At 34.3% G+C, this 25,247-nt stretch overlaps 1 protein-coding gene across 2 annotated transcripts; it reads right to left on the reverse strand.

Moving 5' to 3' along the window:
* Positions 1 to 4,279: 4,279 nt before the first annotated feature.
* LOC145063175 (receptor-like serine/threonine-protein kinase SD1-8) lies at positions 4,280 to 25,053 on the reverse strand. 2 transcript variants are annotated; one of them, XM_079010759.1, is made up of 7 exons: positions 23,694 to 25,053; positions 10,985 to 11,200; positions 10,588 to 10,769; positions 5,482 to 5,692; positions 5,155 to 5,392; positions 4,886 to 5,036; positions 4,280 to 4,745 (listed from the first exon to the last, which is right to left on the reverse strand). In XM_079010759.1, exons 1-7 carry the CDS (start codon positions 24,985 to 24,987, stop codon positions 4,437 to 4,439), a joined length of 2,601 nt encoding a protein of 866 aa, XP_078866885.1. In that variant the 5' UTR covers positions 24,988 to 25,053; the 3' UTR covers positions 4,280 to 4,436. The 2 variants fall into 2 exon arrangements, with proteins under 2 accessions (XP_078866885.1, XP_078866886.1); XM_079010760.1 differs by lacking the exon at positions 10,985 to 11,200.
* Positions 25,054 to 25,247: the final 194 nt, after the last annotated feature.

Genomic DNA, 25,247 nt, shown 5'->3' on the forward strand with positions numbered 1-25,247 from the left:
TGAGCATTGCAGAAGCGTAGATAGCCTTGTCTTCATCATCCACATGAGAGACACGAAATACTTTCTCGGTGTTCTGAATCCAAGTTAGAACAACTATAGGATTAAGGACACCAGAAAACTCCGTAGCACCACTACTCTTGAAATCTTTGAACGAGGGATGCTTCACCTTTCCACTTGAAGATTCTCCAGTGGCTTTCTCTTTTCCTTTGTCACCATTCTTTTTGTGTTCTTCGAGAGTCTGTCGAATAACACCGGTAAGTTTACCCAAGATTCGCTCCTCACGAGGAGATACTAGAGTATTCACTTCCTCGGGTTGAGGACCTCTACCAACCTCAGGGTATGGCTACTTACTTATTCAGCCATCAATCTGAAATACGGAGTAACATTGTATTTTAGAATATTAGGGTTTATTATTACCTAATACTTTTACTTATATTTTTCCTATGGTTTGTATCCCTATACTTACAATGATTAAGTTCATATATTGAACTTCCAATAGATTAAGTCTAAATACCAATCCGTGGCATTTAGTTCACTCAAACTACTGCTCTGATACCATGATTGAAAGACCCCAACTTTCGTATTTTTGAAAGACCCAAACTTTCATACTTCACAATATTATTACTCCAAAACATGCTACTTGCATATTCATAAAAGCAATATTTTACATTGATAAAGAGATTACAAACTACTGGATACAAACCGACTATTACAAAGTGTTATATATTACATAACTACCCAAGATATTGTAATTTATACAAATATAAACTGAAGTACAAAAGTACTATTACAAACTATTCTAAATCTTTCAACAATATGTGATCATACTAGTTAATTATCACCTGCAATTGTTAAACATTGATAGGGTAAGCGGTGACGCTTAGTGAGTTCAATAATAGATACAATATAACGTTATGTCATATATATACTTTAATATGGCAGAAGCAAAGAGAAACAAGGAACAACAAAGGTATATGTGAATCATGTGTTAAGCTTTCCATATCAATCAATGACTTGATTCAAAGATATACAATCAATGAGACATAACAATTTCCATACTTGATAAACATCAATAAAGCTTTGGCCCAAATGGCACAGAAGACATAAGATTTCTGATTAACATCTTGGTAGATTTCAGGCTTATAGCCCTGTCTAACCATTTTCCAATGCCATAGAATAGAAGTCATTCTCTTATGGAGACATGCTCTACATGGCCAGAGGCTACGTACCAGTACCAATGTGAATCTAAGTCCTTTCACTGATCACATGGTCAAAGGTATTACTTTTGCTATAAAAATAGCGAATAAAATAACACGGGAAAATAACTCGGAATAATAACACTAAAAAGCACATAGCACATATAACACATAACATACAATTGTTCCTATATATTGAACTCATCTTGAATTAACCGGGAGGTCAAAATAGTAATTTGGGCAGCACGTCGGCTTTAAATATGACTTTCTATGTTGAAAACCAGGAGCTTAATTGAAAACCGGGCTCTGCGAAGGTAGGGATTCAAAACCGAAAAGATAAAATTTTCGGGCTTCTCGGGAGCTTCGGGACGTGTTTCGGGTGCTAAAATTGATACAGGGGCTTCAGGGAAAGTCAAAATAGTGAAAATATGGAATTAGGGTGAAAAAGTGGTAAATTTCCAAAACTACCCGGGGAGGCTCGTATAGGGTGAGAGGGTTCGGATCCTGGGGCTGAGAAGACTCCACGTCGCATCTGCGAGGCTCGGTTCGGAGGGGTGATGAAGCAGGTGTGAAGCAGCTCGGTGGCAGCAGCTGCGAGGGCCAGCGAGGCTCGGACGTGGCTTCGCATGCGAAAGGCAATGCAGTGGAGGGACGAGGTTTGGACACATAGGCAAGGCGCGTCGGAAGTTCGTTGGACCGCACCCTCAGTTGAATCAGCATGCGACATGCGTTGGTTTCTCATTGGGCCACGCTTTGGATACGTCAGCAACAAGGGAGCCGCGTAGGCTCGCATGCGAGGGTGACGTGGCCGACTCCTTTCCATGCGAATTTCTCGAAAAATGCACCCAAACCTTCTAAAATCCATAACTTTCGCATACGGACTCCGTTTTTTACGTTCTTTATATGTACGTGTAGCTAAAATTATGCTCTAGAACTTTCGTTTAGACTTCGTCGGCTAATTTTGACTTTAATTTTAATATTATTATTTTTAACTGACCGGGATAGGAAAATCCGTTAAAAATTCATAACTTCTTCATCCGACGTCCGTTTTCGTCAGACTTTTTACCGTTGTACTACTAATGACGAGACCTTCAATTCTCGTTTAGGTTGTGTCAGCTAAAAATCACTCGATCTAAAATTCGAGTTTTTAGCTATCTACTGCTAAGCTGGAACTTAGAAAAATCATAACTTCCTCATACGAAGTCTGATTTGGACGTTCTTTTTATCGAACTTCTCGGTTTAACGAATATTATGAATTTCATTTAGATCACTAAGGCTAAAAAGTAGTTTATCAAAAACTCACTTTTTACGTCATTCGGCGCCGTATCGGTTTTATCGCGGATTTTCGATTGGTCATAACTTCTTCGTTATAACTCGGATTTCGACGAGGTTTTCGCCTACAAGTTTCTAACGAGATTATTTACAACTTTCAATAATAAAATTTTACTTATTTAAAATTTTATATTTTCGCTAAATTTCACTATTTGACTTTTAATTGGAATTTCAAAAGACTTCCAATATTTTCTGAGTGATTCTAAACATAGTTTTACTTCATTTCTAGTAAAAACCATATGTTAGAACTCAACACTCAATTTCACATAGTATTTCACAATTTTATTCATTACAAAACGCGATTTCAAAACATGTATGTTAGAGTATATGATTGTGTCTGTATTGTTTGTGTGTTTATCTTCTTATCAAAACATCATACTTTGAAGGTAAAATGTTGTAATTGGGTATACTTTGAAAACAATTACCCAACTATATAGTGTTCTACTTTCGAAGTACAGTGTGTTAAAAATGATGATTGATGATAACGTTTGTGAATTTTATATGTTTATTCCTGAATTTTGATGTTTTTGAGCAAATGAATACTGTTTTTTTTACCTTTCTTGCTTTTTGAACTTTGTTTGTAAATTAATCTTTTTTAATTGCATGTGTTGGGAACGCAAGAATGATATGAGTTCAGTGGATGTGTGGATGTTTTCAAACCACAATATGATTACAAAGTCTAGAAGAGAAGCCTTTAATCCTTTATAATAACCATCTGCTCTGCCCGCAATGAAGTGAGGATATTCTTATAGTTTCTATTAGCATACAATGAATTGTGACAATTAAGTTCTCAATTTTTTAATGACTGAAGCCTTTCATTTATAATGATCTATCTTCCATAGTGTTTGTAAAATCTGGATTATTCATTTGAAGGAGAAGTTCACAACAATACATGAAGCTATGACGGTAGTCAAAATTAACATGCTATTAGTAATAGTATGACACATGATGGAACTTTAGATCGTACAATATGTTGAGGACCACTCTATTGATTAATGTAAAAGGGTAAGTTCAAGCGGGCATGCCTATTTTTCGTGTGTAGTTAGCTATCAAATTATTTATAGAAAACTTCTAATTTGAAAAAAAAATTAATTTGGATTAAAATTAAGGTTTTACAACGAATAAGTTTGAAAATTATTGTATGACACTAGCAAACCATGTTGGTGATTTGTTTCATAATGTTATTTAAATGTAATGAGATTACTTTGTTGACCAAAAGTGATATTCATAAATATTAAACAAACAAGGAATATGTGGAGTACACATTTGTTTAAGTTTGATCAAGTTTCAAAATACACTATCATTTAGGGGCGAAGCCCCTAAACGAACGGTGGCCGGCGGGCAACTCCCCTAGGAGCGGGGTCCAAGGGGTGGCGGCCCCTGGCGGGGTCCAATGAACAGAGCCTCTGGCTGGGGTCGAAATCCATATTTTGAATATTTGACCTGTTTTTTTACTTTACCTTAATCCTTATAGAAAACCCGGATTTATGACAGTTTTGACTGTCGGAAAAACTGTTTTATGACAGTTTTGACAGTTTTTAGACAAATGAAGTTTTTAACCAATTTTTGTCAATTTTTCCTGGTACTCACGAAATTCATACATCTCATTATTTGTTCTTTTCTCTTCTGAGTCTTATCCAATCAAAGATTAGGGAGTACCACCCAAATACTTTGATTTGATAGTGAAATCACAATTATCAGAATAGTCAAGTGCCTTTATTACCCCGAAATTCTAACAAACCATTGTCTCATAATATAAAATATTCAATCCAAATTCAGACTTGCTATAATGTATAAATATGACATAATCTACCTTTCACTTACGAAAAGAGATTAATAAACCAACATTGATTAAAGAAAAAAGTTGTGATGTAGAATTGATTCTAGATGGTAACCAACATAGTTTCCCTATCTACCATCTAATATCGAGAATGTGATTCCATTTACGGTCATTGAATCATCACCTTTGCTTGACGATTCTGTCTCGTTGTTTATTTTTCTAGTAATTAATCCAGGGTGTTTTGGTTGTGGCATTCGTACAGTTTCACTGCTCAGTAGTATCAACACCTTCGACATGCTAGGTCGATCTTTCGGTTGTCCTTGAACGCATAATAGTCCAACTTGTATGCACCTTAAAACTTCATTCTTTGAAAATTGGGCCCCAACAGATTCGTCTAGTAGTTCTGAAGCATTTCCTTCATTCCATAACGTCCATGCCTAAAAATATTGTTTTCATCACAAATATGATTATTTAATAATACAAGGACCTATATGAAATTAACTACACGTACATGGGTATTCTTTTAGAAAAAAATATGATATTAGAAAGCTTCTAATATTTCACTACTTGTGCTTACTTGTGCAAGAAGGTTAAGTTTGCTACTTGTGTTGGATGATCCTCTGTTCCTTTTACCGCTTACTATCTCAAGAATCAAAACTCCGAAACTGAAAACATCTGATTTCGTTGAGAAATGACCATCCATCGCATACTCGGGTGCCATATAACCACTAGAAGAAATTTAAAAAAAAAATAATAAGAAACAATAAAAGTTTCTAAAATATATGTTATATCATTAATTATGTGTCACATATATTTTAATTTATACACAAACACAAATATACTTACTATGTTCCAACCACTATCTTTGTTTCTGCTTCTGTCTGATCGTTCCCAAAAATCCTCGCAATACCAAAATCTGATATCTTTGGGTTCATTTCCTTATCAAGCAAAATATTACTTGCTTTCATATCTCGATGGACGATTGTAAATCTTGAATCTTGATGAAGATAAAGAAGGCCCCGTGCGATCCCGCGTATAATCTCAAGTCGGATTTTCCAATTTAGTTTGATGCTTTTCTCTTTCTCTATGATGATTTTCCAGAAAACAGTTTGATTCCAACAACATAAAGTTAGTCGTCAAAAGAAATATAAAACAATACCCATGAAAACTTACCAAAAAGAAACACATCAAGACTTTTATTTTCCATGAACTCATAAACTAGCAACTTCTCTTCGACCTCAATGCAACAACCTAATACCCGAACAAGGTTTCGATGTTGGAGTTTCGCGATTAATCGAACCTCATTTTTTAGTTCCTCGATCCCTTGCTCGCAAACTCTTAAGAGTCTTTTTACTGCTACAACCTCACCTTCCGTTAATGTACCCTATATCGCCAACAATAATGATGTCACTTTTTCTACCCCCATGCCTATTATCGTGTACCATGGTTTAAATATGATTGTTGAAAACATATATTCAATTTTAGATATTTCAATATCTAAAATTCTTTATACATATCCGAATATATATATATATATATATATATATATATATATATATATATATATATATATATATAGAGAGAGAGAGAGAGAGAGAGAAAGAGAGAGAGAGTAAAATAATTATAATATTTCGTCACCCCACACAACGCAGCGGATAACTTATTTGCAAAGTGGACCACAAATGTATAAAATTAAGTCTCGATGTAAACAATTATATATGAAAGAGACAACAACAATAAGGTTTGAAAATGCATCTTGATTCATGCAATACACAAATAGCTCTTAACTAAAAGATAAAATAATAAAAAATTATATTAATAAAAGCGAAAACTACGAAAACAAATTAAGCAAGGGACCAAAGTATAACTTTAAATACAAAGGACCAAAATAAAAACGTATAACATACCAATAGTTTAATTTTTAAATTCTGAGGGATAAAAAGCATTAGATTAAGATTAGTTCAGGGGCAAAAATTATAAAGGATAATAAACTTTACGGGTGAAAAAAAAAATGAAATTAACAATTCCCTTGGCACAATCATTTGTAATATATATATATATATATATATATATATATATATATATATATATATATATATATATATATATATATATATATATAGGGTTGGTTTCAAGAAGGAACCATTTTAATCCTTAGAACCAAGAAACCAATCTTTTTCTCAAGTTTTGGAGCAATTTTTTCATAAAAAAAACTAAAAATATAGAAATTCATAACTTTTTATCATTCATCCATTGATATCAATTTTGATTAAAAAATAATAAAGTAAAATTGATATGTATAGATTCACACTGTGAATTTGTTCAAATTCACATTGCAAATCTGTGCAGATTCACTATGTGAAATTTGTACTGTGAAATTTGTGCAGAGTCACACTATGAATCTATGCAGATTCACAATGTGAATTTGTGTAGTTTTATAGAGTGAATTTATACAAAATTAATGATTTAAAGTATAAATTCACAATGTGAATCTAAACATATAAAAAAAGTTTTAAAAAAAAATATATCAAATTTGTTATGAATGTTAGAAGATAAAAAGTTTTGAATTTCTATATTTTTAGAACTTTTTTCGATAAATAATAAGATCTAAAACTTGAAAAAATAATGGTTCCTATTTCTATGGTTTAAAATGGTTCCTTGTTAAACTTTTGCATATATATATATATATATATATATATATATATATATATATATATATATATATATATATATAATGGCAGAGGGAGTAGGGGGCAGGCAGGTGTTTGCCCCCTCCAACTTGTCTAATGTTAGCCTACCTTTTTACAAAGACCTCCATCTTTTTTATACCATCGTATATACTCACATATTGAAAATAATGAAGGCAACATCTATACAAGTCTTCAATTTTATTTCTTAATTAAAAAACATATATTTTATAAAAAAAAAAAGGGGGGGGGGAATACATCTTAAATCTTTTAGAGGGATAGTATGGTAACTGGAATTTCAAACAGTTTTAAAACTTTTTGAAAACCCCCGATCCACAGATAAAAAATAAGTTGAAAATCTTCCAAATAAATGAAAATCATTTTTCAAAGGGTTACAGTCATGTGACATCGCCATCATGAACCTTGATTTTCTAGAACAGTGGAGATCATTTTCCAGCCTTACCATTTGATCATCATTCAAGATGGAGATCCGACCAATACCATCATCTTACTTGAAGGCTCCGATTACGAGCTCTATAACCGAAACAAGATTGATCGGATCTTAGATCCTAAACCCATGAGCGTTTCCTTCAAGACTCCGCTTGTTGCTGCTCCATTCTCCTCTCCAAGAAATAAATACAGAGGATGAATGCTCTGTAAGATCTAACTATCGATCTACATATATTTTTCTTACAAGTCTTTTTAACTATGTGTGTCTGTGTGCATAGTTGGGAATTGTGGAAAGATTCAATAAAAATGTAGTTCAGATAAAAGTATACGATTCCTAGAAAAAAAAAGGTATATGTAACTGAACTTAATGAACCTAACATATGTATCCCATCTTTTCTTGTTTACTTTTTCTTTCTTTTTCTTTTAATTATATCTATAATTCTTTTATTGTTTTAACCTTTTAGATGTAAGCTATCAGTTTTATGTGTTTATCTATTAATATCTTACTTATTTCAAGGGTTTATAAACGAAAAATTTTTGCTTTCCGTTTGAATGAAAGAGATTAAATTTTATGGTTTTTATTAAGGAAAAAATAATAATAATTTGTGATATGATTATTTAGAGCTTTGTCTTATGGATAAATTTATTTTTCTGAATTTGTCTTTACTATATACACTAGTTTCATATTCTACATCCAACACTAGATATAAGCCCCCTTATTATAGGATCATGGATCATGGCTCCGCCTCTCTCTCTCTCTCTCTCACTCACTCACTCTCTCTCTCTCTCTCTATACACACATACACACACACACACACACACACATATATATATATATATATATATATATATATTCAACTACCTTATTATATGTTAGTTTTCAAAATGAACAACATTACACCTTTATTGTAGATTCAGATTTAATTTAAGCATATTGAGATTTTTGTCTAATTAAAAATCTAGTTGAAAATGAAAATGAAAAATTTATATTTTGGATTCTCGTGTAATCCAAGTATCGAAAATTATGAAAAATCACTATTTATAGTTTCGGATTAGGCTGTCCGGTATGGTAGTGAAGAAGATGTGTGGGGCTGATGTGGACACCCCTGGAGATGCGCGAACACCGCCCCAAGGGTGGGTGGGTTGCGTGTGGACTGAGCCAGAAGACGTGTGAAGACGGAAGCTTTGATTGGGCATTCAATTTTCGAATGTTATATTCAACCATTTGTCAATTAAAAAAAATATTATTTTTTCAAATTCTCTCTATATATACATTCATTTTACACATAATTCCCACTAAAACACACCCATATTTTTTCAAAACAAACACACACATTCAACCAAAAAATGGATAATTTTCCACCTCCGATTTCTTCGTCATCCGATGATAACGATTCTGATGAGGATTTGATTTTGTATACGCTGTTGTCCGCGACACGAGACGTGGTACGTAAGAGGGGCGTAAGTTCAAACGTCGAGAAAAAAGCATAGAAAATGGATCAATCGGGATCGAGAGGCGGCACATGAACTTTTGGTACGTGATTATTTTGTTGTTGATAGTTTATATGATCTATCGAAATTCAAAGAAGTAATTATGAATTTTTCCAATTGCGATGGGATGCAAGAGGTAAACACGGTTTTACTATGATACAAAAATGTACGGCCGCTCTTAGACAATTGGCATACAACATCGTCGCAGAAGCATCAGATGAGTATCTGAAAATGTCTGAAAGAACAGGTTGGGAGTGTACATATCTATTTTGTGAGTTTGTTATAGAGCTTTACCGTGACATAAACTTGCGACATCCGACTAAAAGCGATGTCGAATAGTTAGATGTCGCGCATCAAGTGAAACATGGTTTTCCAGTGATGCTTAGTAGCATTGATTGTACACATTGGGAGTGGGCAAATTGTCCCAATGTGTGGCGTGGTCGGTTTACGCGAGGTGATCATGGGTGCCGACTGTTATATTGGAGGCGGTTGTTTCAAATGACCTATGGTTTTGGCATGCATACTTTGGTATGGCGAGGTCAAACAATGACATGAATGCGCTCCAAGCGTCTCCGATATTTAACGATATTTTACAGGGTAAAGCACCAAACATGTCATACGTTGTAAATGGAAATGAATATAAGTATGGGTATTACCTAGGTGATGGGATATATCCAGAATACGCTACATTTATCAAGTCATACATATTTCCAGCCGACAATAAACGGAAAATGTTCAAGTTAGCACAAGAATCTGCGAGGAAGGATGTAGAACGGGCATTTGGAGTCCTCAAACAAAAGTGACACATAATCAAACATCTGACATGAACATGGGACAGAGAAAAATTGACGATGGTGTTGATTGCCTATGTTATTCTACATAACATGATAATATAAGAAGAGGGTAGAGATATTTGTTCATATACCACAAACGATATACTTAACCCACCTGTAGTAATACAAGTTGGCAGCCCGACATACTTCTCAAGGGTTTTGGAAATACAAAACCGTGAAACACATCACAATCTACGACATGATTTGATCAAATACATATGGGAAACAGAATTCCAAGGGCAAAATGACAATGAAGACGAGGAGAATGACGATGGTGACGACAAAGAGGATGAGGACGGTGACAACGAGGCGAATGATGCCATTGTCGACAACGACGACGATTAGAATTTTTCTATGTTCTTTTATATTTTTAAAATTTTCATTTTATTTAGACAATGTAATGTTTAATTTTAGCAATTTAAGTTTTAAATTTCTATGTTTTTAATTAATGAAATGTGGTTTTATTTTTTTTATGTTTTCAAAAAATTAATTTATGTTATAAATTTTGTTTTTAATTTAATATGATGTAAAAAAAAAATAAAAAAAAAATTTGTGGAGTGTTATCCATTTCCAATGGTTAGTGGGTTGATGGTGAAGCTGACGTGGCGTACAGGTGGCAACGCTTTTTCGGTGGATTGGGTGTAACCACTCCCCACAACCTTATTTAAGAGCGGATTTGAAGAATTTTGGATGCGTTTTTCGAAATCTCTATCTTTAAACACCAATAATTTTATGTTTTCAAATATCACAAACACTTTACCTTGTAAACGCACCCGAAGCCAGTAATTTTATGTTTTCAAATATCACAAACACTTTACCTTGTAAACGCACCCGAAGCCACCCTGCCCAAGTTTATTTGTGTCCGAGAAGTTATTTGTTGCTACCGCCAATGTTGTAAAATCAAACAATGGCAATTCGAGTTCATCAATGGCTGTCTCGCTAAGATAATCTCTCCTACTTGGTAGAATAACTCCATCATTTAATATGATGTCATCTGGACCTAATTTAGATCATAGCAAAATCTATTTAACACATAGAAATCAATATGATAATCAACATCTTGACTTTAAATATTCAAACTTTTTATTAATTTCAATGCTATATATTTTGATAGGTTGATGTAATTATGAGTTGCTATCAATGTTATGCTAATTCTACTTTCATATTTTAAATTATAAATTAAGGTGTGTAACTCTAAATAGTGAAAAAAAATACCTTGTCTATCTTCCAACGATTGTGTTTTCTTCCTCTTCAAGTAGAAGAGTATCAGTATACATATAAGCATAGCAAAAGCACTAACGCTAATTCCGATAACCATGCCAAATTTGCGAGTTTGTGATGATGATGATGATGGTGGTGGTAGTGGTAGTGGTAGTGGTGGTGGTGGTGGTGGTGGTGAAGGTGATGATGATGGTGGTGGTGGAGGTTCATCTGTAATGAACAAACTTTTAATACATTATGGTATCTACAATATTTCTTCATATTATACAAATAATTGAAGTATTATTTGTCCAAAAAAACATATGTAATATAGGTGGCTTAATGAAAACATTCCACTATTATTTAAATTTAAAAATACTACTAAATAACTTGTCGACCAAAAGAAAGTCAAAGTAACGGGTAAAAGTAATATTACATATTTTTATAAAAATATTATAAATATCTTTAGCCTAAATCCTTTAGGTCCCATTTGAACGTGTACATACCATAAAGCATAAGATGATTTGACAAAATAGATTCTAGTATATTTGGTATGCAGTGGACTAACTATCACATGTGTTGATAGGACAAAAAATTATAACTTATGCAAGTCATTGTTTTACCTTAGGGTTTGTGGAAATCAAACTCTACATGTGATGTCTAGAGTTGGAGACCACTTTTGACAAATGGATATCCTAATGAAACCAAGACATTCTATTTTAACAATCCGGAGAAGGTGTCTTTTGGAGAAAGAATTTATAGCTAAAGAAGACACTCATAACAAAGTGATACTAGAAGAAATTTAAGAGACACAAAATGTTTTTATCTAGCATCTTGGTAGGTTTTTTAATAATATTTTGGGGTTCCAAAAAAGAGATCCCAACAAACAATTGTTGAGGTGCCATCTGAAAAACTAGAACCTTGCAAGTCGGGTAGAGCTTGTTATGAACATAAGAGATAAAGGGTTATTGTTACTAATAACAAAGGGATAAAACTTGCTCTATATGAGCCAACCAACTACTAAGAATCTCTGGCATATTGTAATTCAAATAAATGACTTGTTGAGATGGAAGTTGAGATCAAATCCATGTACAACAAGCAAGAACATGACTTATTTGATAAACCTCCTAATAATGAGACTATTAGGTATAAATGAGTCTTCAAGAGAAAGATTGGAATAGATGAAAATCTAAATACCCATAAGGAGAGATATTAGAAAATGTTCCTAATGGAAATGGTCATGGGTAGCTAAAGCACGATTAGTTGCTAAAAGCTACAAAGAAACTCATAAAATCGTTAATGATGGAATAGTTTCTCAAATATCAATGTTTAATTCAGTTAGGATCTTGTCCATTTCCAAATAGTTTAATTATGAGGATTATAGATTGATATTAAAACCATCCTCCTAAGAACTTAGTACATAATGTGTATATGATAGAATCGATTGGTTTTATAATTCCAAAATATCATATTAGAGTGTGTAAGCATAATAGATCCCTTTCATGGATTAAGTAATCATCTCGGATCAGAATTTATATTTTTTGAAGTAAGTATTGAGGAACTTGGTTTTTACCAATAATGTAAGTGAGCCTTGTTTATACAAGAAGGCACGTGGGAGTGTCATAATCTTTTTGGTATTACATGTGAAGGACATACTACTCGTTTCGATCAACATACAAGGTTTGTACAGTTTCAAAGTCTTGGATACATAAGTTGTTATAAATAGGTGTCCAGTATCATAACTAATTGTTATAACCTTAGGAATAATAAGACAAAACTGCAAATTTAGTCCTTGTGGTTTACAAAAATCTTTGGATAGGGTCCAAAAAGTTTTAAACTTGCATGGCAAGTCCAAAATCAAAACCTTTCCGCGATTTTAGTCCAAAAAAACTTGAGAAGACGCTTATGCCCTTTTATTTTCTTTTCTGTATTTTATATATTTATTTAATACCTTTTTAATTAAAAAAAAACATATCCCACCCTATCACTCTATCCGACCCTCCCCTCTCTCTTTCACTCCACCCGACCCTTTCCTTTCTCTTTCACTCTCTCTCTCCCATCTTCTTCTTCTTCTTCTTTACCCTTCACTTGCTTTGAAGATAGCTTGATTAGCGATGAATCTTCCTCCGCCACCGGAATCATCAAAGCTTGGATATGAAGTTGTTGATGTGTCATCGATGGAGCTCAACGATTATGTAACGCCCGTGTTTTTGGGCTTGCCATTTTTAGCAATATAATAGTCTAGGTTAAATTTTGTAACCCAATTTGAAATAATAAAAATGTATTATTTGTGAATTATGTGAATTATGTGTTTATTTTCTTAATTATTATAATTTAATGAATTAAGAACAAAATGAGCATCAAATTTAATTGTAAAATAAACTCGATATCTTTGCATAAAGTTGTAGTGGCCGAAACGAGGTTTCCGAATATATATAGAACGCCCAAATCTGACTTCGTATGAGTTAGTTATGATTTTATGAAGTTTCGACTTGGCAATATGCAGCCCGAATACTCGATTTGAGATCGAGCGGTTTTTTAGCTGAAACAATCTAAACGAGAATCGAAGATCTCGTTGTTAGTAGCGTAACGATGAAAAGTTAGGCGAGAACGGACGTCGGACGAAGAAGTTATGAATTTATAATGAAGTTTTCCTGTCCCGGCCTACTAAAAATAAATAATAAAAATAAAATTCAAAATTAGCCGATGGAGTCTAAATGAAAGTTGTAGAGTATGGTCTCACCTACGCGTGGATATAAAGAACGTCGAAAACGGAGCTCGTATGCGAAAGTTATGCAATTTATAAGTTTGACGAGTCAAATTACGCCGAGCGTAATTTGAGTACGCCCAGCGTACTCAGAGAGATGCAAGTTGCCTGACCAATACTCGAGTGCCACCAAATGACGCATGCAATGACGTCGAAGTACGCCCAACATAACCAAATTACGCCCATCGTACTTGGAAATTACGCCCAGCGTAATCCTAGACCCAACAGCCTATAAATAGAAACCGAGATCAGCCATTTTCTCTTGTTCAAACTCTTTCTTCTGTCTAGTTTTTGCCTCGATTTGCATGCCAATCATATCCCGAAGCCCCGGTATCATTCCCGAGCCCCGAAGCAAGTTCCGAAAGCCTCGAGGATCCCGAGAAGTGAGATTTCTGAGTCGAAGCCCTGCCCGCGAGGAGCCCGGTTTTTGTGAAGATCTTCCAGATCTACGGAGAAACACTACTTTTGCAAGCCGTAGTGCTGTCTGATCATCTTCTGATCAAGTGAGTGTGTAGTCATTTTCTTCTAACACATTATTATGAAGTATTTTATACGAAATACATGTTACGTGTATACTTTGTTGATTATATGTGTGAATGTATATTCACTTTCTTTTATCTCATAGATCTGATTTATTCTCTATGAAATACGTGTTATGTGTGTGTGCCTCATCTGTTATGTGGAAAAATGTATTGATTGAGCATGCTATACAGGTTTTAAACTATGTATAAAAATGTATATTTTTATCTACTAATATGTTGGGTAGAACATGGGTAGATAATTGGTGTGTAATAAGCAGATGAGAGGCCTCGATGTTGTTTTCGTTGATCTAGTCATTTAGCAGAGTATGGATAACGACCACGGACTCTTTCTAGACAGTCATGTGGAACACTAGCAGGCTCATAACCTGTAGGTGTTGTGAACGATGTGTTCACCGGTGTACTCTATCCCCCTCATGGTTGCCTTTAGGATATTTATTGCTAAGGAAGCCCCTTTGCAGAAATGTCCGTCCCGATGAAAATCCTAGATTAGGTCCCTTATAATAGATGTTGTTTTAGGGACGTAAAGTGAGGATAACGGGAATGGTTAATCGAGTTATTGTTGATTGTTGAATTAAATATAATTATTTATTGTGGGTTGAAAACCCTATATGCTCACCAGGCTCCCAAGCCTGACCCACTCAATTTATTTGTATTATAGGAAGTGGCGCAAGAGCATAAAGATGGATGAATCATCAACTTGTTTTGTTTACTAGTCTGTATATGTATATATTTGTTGAATGACTTGTAATGTTATCGTTTATGCTTTATGATCTGTATCGGAACATGACATCCCGATTTTGATTATGAAATGAAATTATATTTCTTTATGAAATGTTTTGATAAAAGATCTATTTTATCATGTTTTGTTTTTGGGAACAAATTTCGCATCTCTTTTAAAATCAAAAGGATTTACTCTGAAATTATTTAAAAAAAAAAAACATAAATGAAACCGGTCTTTTATGGCCGTGATTTTGGGGATGTCACAGATTACCAGGAGATTGGAATATGACATCAAATGCACACTTGAAGAAACTGGAATCACTCCCAAACGAATCACCATCAATAAAATCAAAATAATCCCTCTCCACATATCTCTCAGCCAAAACACAATTCGGAGCTGAATGACTCACACATCTCTCAGCCATTGAAAGTTGAAAGCTTTCCAGCTCTTGAATTTAATAGGGAAGAAATTGGAAACATATGTTGGTCTTATGTTGTTCTTGGAGAAATGAATCGGGATTCCATTTTCAATATTTGGATCGAGAACCCTTTCAGAGAAATTAGATTCATCTAAGACACATTTATTCATTGATTCAATCTCATCGAAGCAAATACAAATCAACCAACAAACCCAACAAACATAAATCAACCAACAAAAAAACCTCATCGGGGGTTGTTGTCTTCGATCCATCGACAACAGTGGGCATGGGAAGCATTTGGGTAATTCTTGTTCAATAGGAGGGGTTGCAGTCGACGTCTCCGACAGGCCCGTCGTGGCTTCCTTTCTCATCGTCGGTAGTGAAGGAGTCAGGGGTGTTTGGGTACCAATCGCCACGGAGGAAGGGGTAGCTTCGGTGCCCCACTTGACTCCTTCCCTTCTCGTTGTAGGCTGTGGATTTGAGCAGTAGCAGTAACGATGAAAGGGGGGTGTTTGGCTGAGACCGGTGAGCAGATTAGGAAGAGGAGGATTACTGTCATGGTGGCGATTGGTGGTCTCCTAGTTCCACCGGTTTCCTCCTACGCTAGAGATGCATAATTGGTGAAGGGAGAGAGAGAGAGAGAGAAAGAGAGAGAGAGAGAGAGAGAGAGAGAGAGAAAGAAAGAGAAAAAAAAGAGAAAGAGAGAGAAAGAGAGAAAGTATGGGTGGGTGGGGGATAATATATTTCTTTTCTTTTCATTTTTAAGACAAAATGGTATTAGAATAATTATAAAAAATAAAAAAAAAGAAATTAAAAGGGTATAATCGTCCTTTTAAGTTTTTTTAGACTAAAAACCCAGAAAAACCTTGATTTTGGACCTTCTATGCAAGCTGGAAACTTTTTGGACCCCACCCAAAGATTTTTGCAAACCACAAGGACTAAATTTGCAGTTTTGTCGAATAATAACAAAAGTCCTTTTAGAGTTGTCCTCAAGAGCTAAAATATATAGAAAAAGGTTTAAGAGAGTGAGATAAAAATAGTTTATTAATTTATCATGCCTTGATAATTTAATTAGAAACTTGTTAAAATGAATTTATAATAAATTAGAACTAATTAGAATAAATTAGATTAATCAGGAAAGTATTTAAAGGTATATGGACTAAATATTAATCGTTCAATAGTTGAACAACTTGAATAAATCTGATTATTGAATTAATTCAAATATGCTTTCTCTACAAATTTACTCAACTATAAATGGAACCTTTGAGCCTTCATATTTTTTTCGTTCTCATAGCATTCTTCGAATACGAGTTTTGCTATATCTTATTTCCTCTCACCATGATTTCTATTGTTTAGAACTTTGGGTGTGATTCTTTAAAAGCAATCAACTTTTCGTGTTAGTAATTCTATATATCCCTCTTGTAGCATTATTCTTGTAGTTTTGAATGTAGGTTGCTATAATAGTAAAACCTAGATTTTGAGCTGGCATCATGGGAAGGGAAGGTCTGAGGAGATTTGTAGGGTCATTACTGCAGAAGTAGCGGATGTGATCAGGGAGGCTACTCCAGATGCCATGGTCGAGCTATTCGATGATCACTATGCTGCACTTTCTGAGGTTACAGTTGTTGCAGCTACCGTGGTTGTTTCTGCATTGGCGTTTGAGGAGAGAGATCTTTCAAGTATCGGGACTTCGATAATACGAAGCATCCAGAGTTTGATGGGGTCAAGGACCCAATTGTAGGGATGAGATGTTTTTCTGATATCGAAGATGCATGTCACATAGTGAGGTTTGTAAGACCTGGCTATTTTGTCCTATAGTTGCTCAGGACGTGAACCATAGATGGTCACATTGTGAGGGTCTGTTGACTATTGACATTCGTTGACCATTGGTCGTTGACTTTTTGACCGAGTTTTATTTTGGCAACTTTATGGGTCCAAGGGGTCCATTGGTGCTTATATGTCATGGATCTGAAGTTTGAAGGATGTTTGAGTCCATGGTTGAAAAATTACATCATTTTTCTTCATGAATGACCTAATTTGAGCTCAAGTCTTGTATTAGACATACAAGACCTGAAATCATTGATTTTTATGATCCTAGGAGTGTTAGGAAGTCTCCTAAAAAAGATGGACTAGTGGCTTAACGAATTAAGAGGTTTTTGGATCAAAATGGCGTACAGACGAATTTCATGAAGTGAGGAAGATGCATGTCACGTCGTGAGGATTATAATACCCAGCTATTTTGACTTGCAATGGCTCAGATGTGAACTATAGATGGTCATGTCCTGAGGTTCTGTTAACTATTGACTTTCATTGACCGTTGACTTTTTGACCAAGTTTGACTTTGGGTTGAACTTTAGGATTTTTGGCTATTGATTGAGATTCGATCTGGTTCTTGTGTTAGTAGATTTGCGAGAACAAGCAGTGTTGAAAAAGGGATCATATCGATGTGTTCAAAGCTCTTTGATTCAGTTGAGTTTTGCCTCATTGCACCTGTGGGTCGAAGGCACCAATGTCGGCCTATTGGTTTTTGTTATATGATAGTAGAAAGATGCCTTAGATACTGTATGTAGTCATGTAGGATAGACTGAGGACTCTTGATCTAGGATTTCTTGCATGTTCCTCGTTTGGTTGTGGTTCTAGAGTAGGATCACATGTCCAGGTGTCTATCTCACCTTTGAGTATATACGGTTATGCATTCCTTAGATTGTTGGTATATAGTGTGTTGCTATGTTGTAGTCCTCTATTAGATATGTATCCTGGTATATAGGATGTTGTTATGTCTTAGTGATCTGTTAGATATATAACCTGATATACAGGATGTTTCTATGCAGTAGTAATCTGTAGATCTGTATGTCTGTTTGTACTTGTTGGTTATTATCTAGTGGAGTGTCTTAAGGACTGTATGTGGTCACGTAGGATACACTACAAATAAAATTACATTTAGTGGCACAAGGCTTTAGTGACACATTTTTGTTTGTTCCACTATATAATTCTTTTACACCCCGTTCCCGAGTTCAACTTAACGAGAGAAAGGAAAGGAAATGGTTGGAAATGAGAAGAAAATAAGTGAAATTGGTGTTCCCGAGTTTCATTAAAGGAGGGAAGTGGAGGGAAATGAAATGATCACTTTCTCTCCTAACTTTCCTTCCGATTTGGGAGGATTTGGAAAGAAAGAACAAAATGATTCATTTTCCTTCCACTTCTCTCCAACTCGGGAACACAAAAAAAAATTTGCTTTCCTTTCCTTTCTCTTCTTTTCTCTCGGGACTTTCTTTTCTCTTCTCTTCTTTTCTTTTGTTAAACTCGGGAACGAGGTGTTAGTGGCACATCTATTTATGTGCCACTATATCTGCTTAAAATTCTATTTTTAATGTACCGCTCCTAATTCCCTCCATGGTCCGCTCTTCTTTTGGTGAAATCAAATGGTCCGCTCTTTTTTCGTGAAATCAAATGGAACTAAGGAATAGAGCACTCATCTTTTCATCTCATAAACTCACTGCCGCTTCTCCAAGTCACCTCTCCACGTCTCTTTCTCTCCTCCCCACGACGATCATTGGAGCACCACTAGTTATCCTCCTCACGGACGTCACCAACAACACTGGAACACTGTCTTGATCTTCTATGGATCAAGCATAATCCTCCAATAATCCCCCCATTATCAAGGTTTTTTCTTCTACCACATCAGATATTCAAATATAATGTATGTCACAAAGGATCGGATGGTATCGAATATAAAATCATATTTATCGCACATTAGAGTAGATTTAGGGTTTCCGTTATTCCCTCATAATGAACACAAATCCTAATCAGGTATGCATTCTTCAATAATTTCGCTCTCCTTCAACCACTCGACCATCTCCTTTCTATATTCTAATTTGGTAGGAGTTTGATGATTTATATTTGTGATTGTAGATTTATATATTTTTTCTTTTCCGAGGTGATAATGTATACAGTCACAATTTGCTCATTTCAGTTTATAAAATAAAAATGTTTAGCTCATCCTATCTATTAATAGAGTTACATGCGATGTTAATCACTAGGTCTCTCCAGACCTTTGCCTTTCATCAAGAAGGATGTTCCTCACAATCTTTCCTAGTTCACTCTAGCACTCGCATCTCTCATATCATGTAACCCCCACCCTTCTACATTTGATTTGTTGAAATAGGTGATGTATTAGGTTGTGGAAAGATGTTATATGCTCTTTGATTTTAAAAATATTTATCTTTTAGTAATGACTTGTGTAGATATAAAATTTGAGACTTTTATAGTCATATAGGCAGAGGTCTTAATTGTTCATTACGGGAAGTCTTGATTCCAGTCTCACCTTTTGATTGATGAACCTGAAAACAATTGGCCAACTGATTGCTTCAGTCTCAGGCTTGGATATTTGGGAAGTTCTTGAAGAACCCTTAAAGATTTAATCCTTGTTCAAAGTGTTGGATCAACAATACTCAAAACATATTCAACACCATGGGTATTAATGTTTGTTTGAAGTATTAGGTTCTTCAATTTTGCTATTAATCTCTCTCTCTCTCTCTCTCTCTCTCTCTCTCTCTCTCCCCGCCTAAAAGGTATTCAAGATGTTATGCTCTTTATGTGCTCCTAAAGTTTTCATCAACTACTGGATCAACAATATTCAAAGGATGAATTAATAATTGGATAGAATTTCGATTTCTGTGAAAAGTTCAAGTATTTAATCCTATTTTTATGTTTTGAAACAATTTTGGGTGAAGAAATTTATGAAGGGCTTTAAAATATAAATGAATTTTCTGATGCACCCAACTTGTTTGATGAAATGTCTAAGATAAAAAGTTCAAGTTAAAGCTCATATTTTAATCAAGAAGAAGGTGAAGCTGAATCATATTTTAAGTGATGTTTTTTTAATCAACGTAGCCCATATCTTCTTTGAAACAGACCTTCAAGCCAAAGAGTAATATGAACTCTCTCTCTCTCTCTCTCTCTCTCTCTCTCTCTCTCTCTCTCTCTCTCTCTCTCTCTCTCTCTCTCTCTCAAATATTTAGAAGGTAAAGAGACAAATGGGCTATACACTCAGTAAAGGTAATTATTGTGACGATGAGATCTGTGGCTTTATGATATAACTATATTTGTTACTTGTTTATATTTATATTTATATATTTACAATAATTTTATTACATGTCTTATTTAATAATGTTGATTCATGAAATTAGTTTTGATTAACTTATAACCGTATTTATTTTTGTTAATCAATATTTTATAATATAAACAAATAAATATACACTTTATTGATTTGTATTAAGTAGTTAGGTTAATTATTAAAGCATAAGTTTTTTTTTTTAATTCATAAACCTATCAAAGAACTTTATTAACTGTTTAATTTTAATTTCATTTTGTGTTTTTAGCATATACTTTTGTAAAAATAACTAATTGTTTGATAATATCTATTTGATCATTTTTTTTGTTATATGTTATATATTAGTTAATTTCATTATATAATATACATTAATATCAAGAAAAAAAAATCCATAAACATCTTTATATTGTTTTTGTTTGAAAACTTGGTTTTGGCCCCTCCATTTTTAATGTGTGTGTTCCGCCCCAGTTTGCATGGTATGGTAATCTGCATTTTTCTCCCCTTAGATTGTTAAATAGTTCTAATGATACATAAACGGGAATATGATATGATTGATAAAGGGGCATATTTATGAGTTTACTCACACTTGTATCTTTCTAGGTACATGCTTCCACTTCGACATATATGAAGTTATGAATTATTGTAGTTAACAATTTTGTTTCCCTTTCCAATTCCATGTTTCAAAGGAAGAGAACAAGAAAGAGAGCAAGAAATGGTAGTCCAATGAGATGGAGATTTACTAAAGCTTTTAGATGTAAAGACGAGAAAACTAAAAAAAGTAAAAACTGACATTCAGCGGGAACTCTTGAAGTTCACAAGCTAATATTTAGTTTGAGGTTAACAAAGTTCCGTGTTTCTTCCGCAATAAATATTTAGTTCGATAATATTATGCTTTGAGTACTAGCATAGCATTTAGACTTATTTAACTCTCTTGAAGAAATTTGTGTTTAAATATTGATAAAATTGTTGTTTGATGAGATTGAATTAAAGTAATGATATTATTTTTTTTTTCATTTATTATCTTAAATTTCTTGTTATTATTATATATTCCATTTAAAATTAAAAAATCAGACCTAATTTATGAATATAGTTTTTTTTTTTGTGGTAAAAAAAAGTGTCACCAAGAAAATAATATTTATTTTAATAGTTAAATAGTGGTATAAAAATAGTGCCACTAAAATTACAAATGCTTTAGTGACATAATAAAAGTGTCACTAAAACCTAATAGGATTGCAGCGACACAACTAAAAAGTGTCACTAAATGCCTTTAGTGACAACGGTTTTAGTGGAACTATTTTTTTGTGCCGCTCCCCCTTTAGTGGTACTTTTTCTATGTCATTAATTGTCATTTTATTTGTAGTGATAGTCTGAGAACTCTTGATCTAAGATTTATTGCATGTTCCTGGTTTTGTTGTGACTCTAGAGTAAGATCATATATTCGATTGGCTATCTCACCTCTGGTCATTTATGGTTTGCATTTCATTAAGGATGGTTGGTAGCGGTACAGTGTGTGATATGAGGACTAATAGGGTGTAGTGAGTTGTATGATTGTTATTTTGCGTTCATTATAATACTCTGATTTTTAATAATTAATATTGGGACATATGATTTTCTAAAAATTAATTTTATAATTGGGAAATTTTACTTTAAAAAAATGAAAAAATTTCAGCCGTAAAAATGAGACGTTACAAATGGTCCTTATGCTTTGCATTTTTTTAGAAAAATGTCCAAACCTTAAATTTTTTGGATATATGGTTCTTTTAGACATGTTGTATATGGTTTTAGTCCCGCCTAAAACTGAAATTTAATTTGCTTTTATATAATTTTTTTCATTTTCTTTTTATTACACAATAAATGTAATAATGACAATTTAGTTATTTCAATTTTGGATTGGGAGGAAGGGGGCACGGGGTGGGTATGTGAGTCATTATCTTTATTTAATAATAGTAATATTTATATAAAAAATGGAAAATAAATATAATAACGATAGTTTAGTAAATCCACATAAATCATGTTTAGATTTTTTTTGAAAGACAAATCTAACATGCTCATAAACTATACCTTAAATCCATTTATGTCCACAACGGGACTTGAACCCTTAACCTTAAGGAGTGAGGGCAATACTAGATACCGTTAGGCTAAAAGCCTTTGGTAATTATGTTCAGATAAACCATCAATCCAAATCTTTTTTGTGGACCATTTTTCTTGAAAAAATAAATGCTTTAGAGATTTGCGTAGTACAAGCTATTAATGCACTAATCATTATAGATTTTGGATTGGGAGGGAGGGGGCGTGGGGTGAGTATGTGGGTCATTATCTTTATTTAATAATATTAATACTTATTGAAAAAATTGAAAAATAAATATAATAACTGCAGTTTAGTAAATCCACATAAATTATGTTCAGATAAACCATCATTCCAAAACTTTTAAGAAACATTTTTCTTGAAAAAATAATGCCTTAGGTTGCGTTTAGTTACAAAAAAACAGCTTTCATTTTCCGTTTTTTGTTTTTTCTTTTTAGTTTTCGTTTTCCGTTTTCATTTTTTGTTGAAAAATTTAGAAAACGCGTTTAGTTAACACTTATTCATTTTTCATTTTCCGTTTTAGAAAATTAAAAAACGTGTTTAGATGTGTATTTTTCTGTCGGTTTTTATTTTTAGAAAACGGTAACGGTGGTAGGATGTGGGTGGGGATGGGGGTGGAGGTAGGTGTGGGTTTGTGGGAGTGGGGATGAGTGTGTGTGTGCGTGTGTTTGTGTGGGTAGGTGGGTATGTATGTATGTATGTGTGTGTGTGTGGGGGTGGGTGAGTGGGGGGGGTGTTAAGGTGAGGGTAGGTAGAGGTGGATGGGGTGAGAGTGGGTGTGTATTTATATTTTAGAAAAATTTTGAAATTAGAAAATTATGAAAAACAATGATTATCAGTTTTCCAAAAATTTACAACTTTTTTGTAATTTTAGAAAACAGAAAATTTTCATTTTATGTGAAAAATTTTAAAAAATAAACAAACTAAACGCGTTTTCAAAATTCTCATTTTTCTTGAAATTCTTTTCCCGAAAACGGCCAATTTTTCCCTAACTAAACGCACCCTTAGAGATTTGGGTTGTACAAGCTATTAATGCACTAATCATTATAGATTTTTGGATTGATTTAGAAAACGTACCCAAATCAGAAGCTGCAACTCTAACGTAAAGATCATCTCCACCATTATCCGAATCATCATACCGCCTCATGTCAATGAGATCCCCTTCCCAAATCACACAACCCGACCCGCCTTCAGTGACATCCATATTAGCATAGGCAGCACAAGAACAATTCCTTTTGCAAATCTCACCACACTTTTTCAAATTTATTGTCTGATCTACAAAAGCTTTTGAAGTCTCCGGCAGCTTCATGTTCTTCAATAGCTTAAATCCATCCGAGTCCGACCTGCAATCCAAGCTGGAGTTTCGAACACACCCATCCCTCCCAACGTGGAAATCCCATGCTTCTTTGTTTTTCGGCCGGAATCCGGTCATACAACTGCAGTTCGGTGCAGGGATTGCAGCACAAATGCCAGACGGACCACATTCACCATAGTGATCGCAATCACCGGGGAAAGACCAGTACACAATCCAGGTTTTTGTTGTGTTAGCCCAAACCAATCTTTGATTCACACCAGAAGAATTTACAACCAGTCGCGAATAAATTGCATTATCCACCAATTTAAATGAATAATAAACCTCATCTGAATTATCTTGAACGTCAAACTGCATTCTACTCATCCCTTTCATCTCCGCTACACCACTAAACCTTCTTCCAGTCCATGGCCCACTCCGACGAATTATTGTTTCGTTTTTCATAAGCAAAATCTCCGGGAACTGACGAACAGTGATCATAAGAGAATAATCACCAGTTGCCGGATCTACGTTGTTCATCTTCCATGACCGCAAAATCCGAGTAATTCCAGATTTCCTGTCCCACCCCAGTTTCATCTCCGGTAACAGAGTATCAGTCGGATAATCAAAGCTTTGCCAGATATAATTCTCTGGATTCTCATCGTTTTCCGGACGAAGCACAAAGTTACCGTTGTCCAAAAGCTGCGCCACCGTGTTCCCCGCCCGTGTAGGTTGATTTGTCGACCAGACGATGGTTCCCGTCTGATTTACAAGCACCATGTTGCCGTTGCTGATGATGGTTAGGTTCCCGGAGGATGAAGTAATGGGGGTGTCTCTATTAGCTACCCAAACATATGTTTTCTGCTGAATTTGCTTGTACCAAATGCCTATATACAAATTATTGTTGCCTGGATTAAAGAACCCCAACTCAAAATGTTCATCTTTAGAAACTAGAGTTTGATTGATGGTAAGTGGCTGTGAGAATGTGATGGTGTCGATAGCTAGAGAGTGAAAAGGGTACAAGAGTGACAAGATGAAGATGAAGATGGAGGTGCTGACATGGCTATGGAGGGTTTTCATTCTTTGAAAGTTACAGATTAACACTAACAGAATTTTTGTGTTCAATGATTTGTGTGATTGGAGGTTATATGAAGGTTGTCAACTTCAAAGAATTCGTGAAGATGGTGTTTATATTTTTATAATTCTTGAATCCAATTTGATCAGTTGACTTTCGAATAAAACTTGATTAATAATTTACGGAAATTATATGGTAAGAACCTCAAGAAGTCAAGAGCAATGGCAAGTAAACTAATGTGGATGATTAGGGACAGACATAGAAA

Source organism: Lactuca serriola, chromosome 7, assembly GCF_051521515.1.
Source record: "Lactuca serriola cultivar US96UC23 chromosome 7, Lser_US96UC23_V15, whole genome shotgun sequence".
NCBI lineage: Eukaryota > Viridiplantae > Streptophyta > Magnoliopsida > Asterales > Asteraceae > Lactuca > Lactuca serriola.

Coding starts and splice junctions, on each gene's coding strand:
- LOC145063175 (XM_079010759.1), bottom strand. CDS start 24,987: ATGAAAACCCTCCATAGCCATGTCAGCACCTCCATCTTCATCTTCATC. Junction 11,201..23,693: donor AGTTGCAGCTTCTGATTTGG/GTACGTTTTCTA, acceptor TGTTCATTACAG/ATGAACCTCCACCACCACCA. Junction 10,770..10,984: donor ATCGTTGGAAGATAGACAAG/GTATTTTTTTTC, acceptor GATCTAAATTAG/GTCCAGATGACATCATATTA.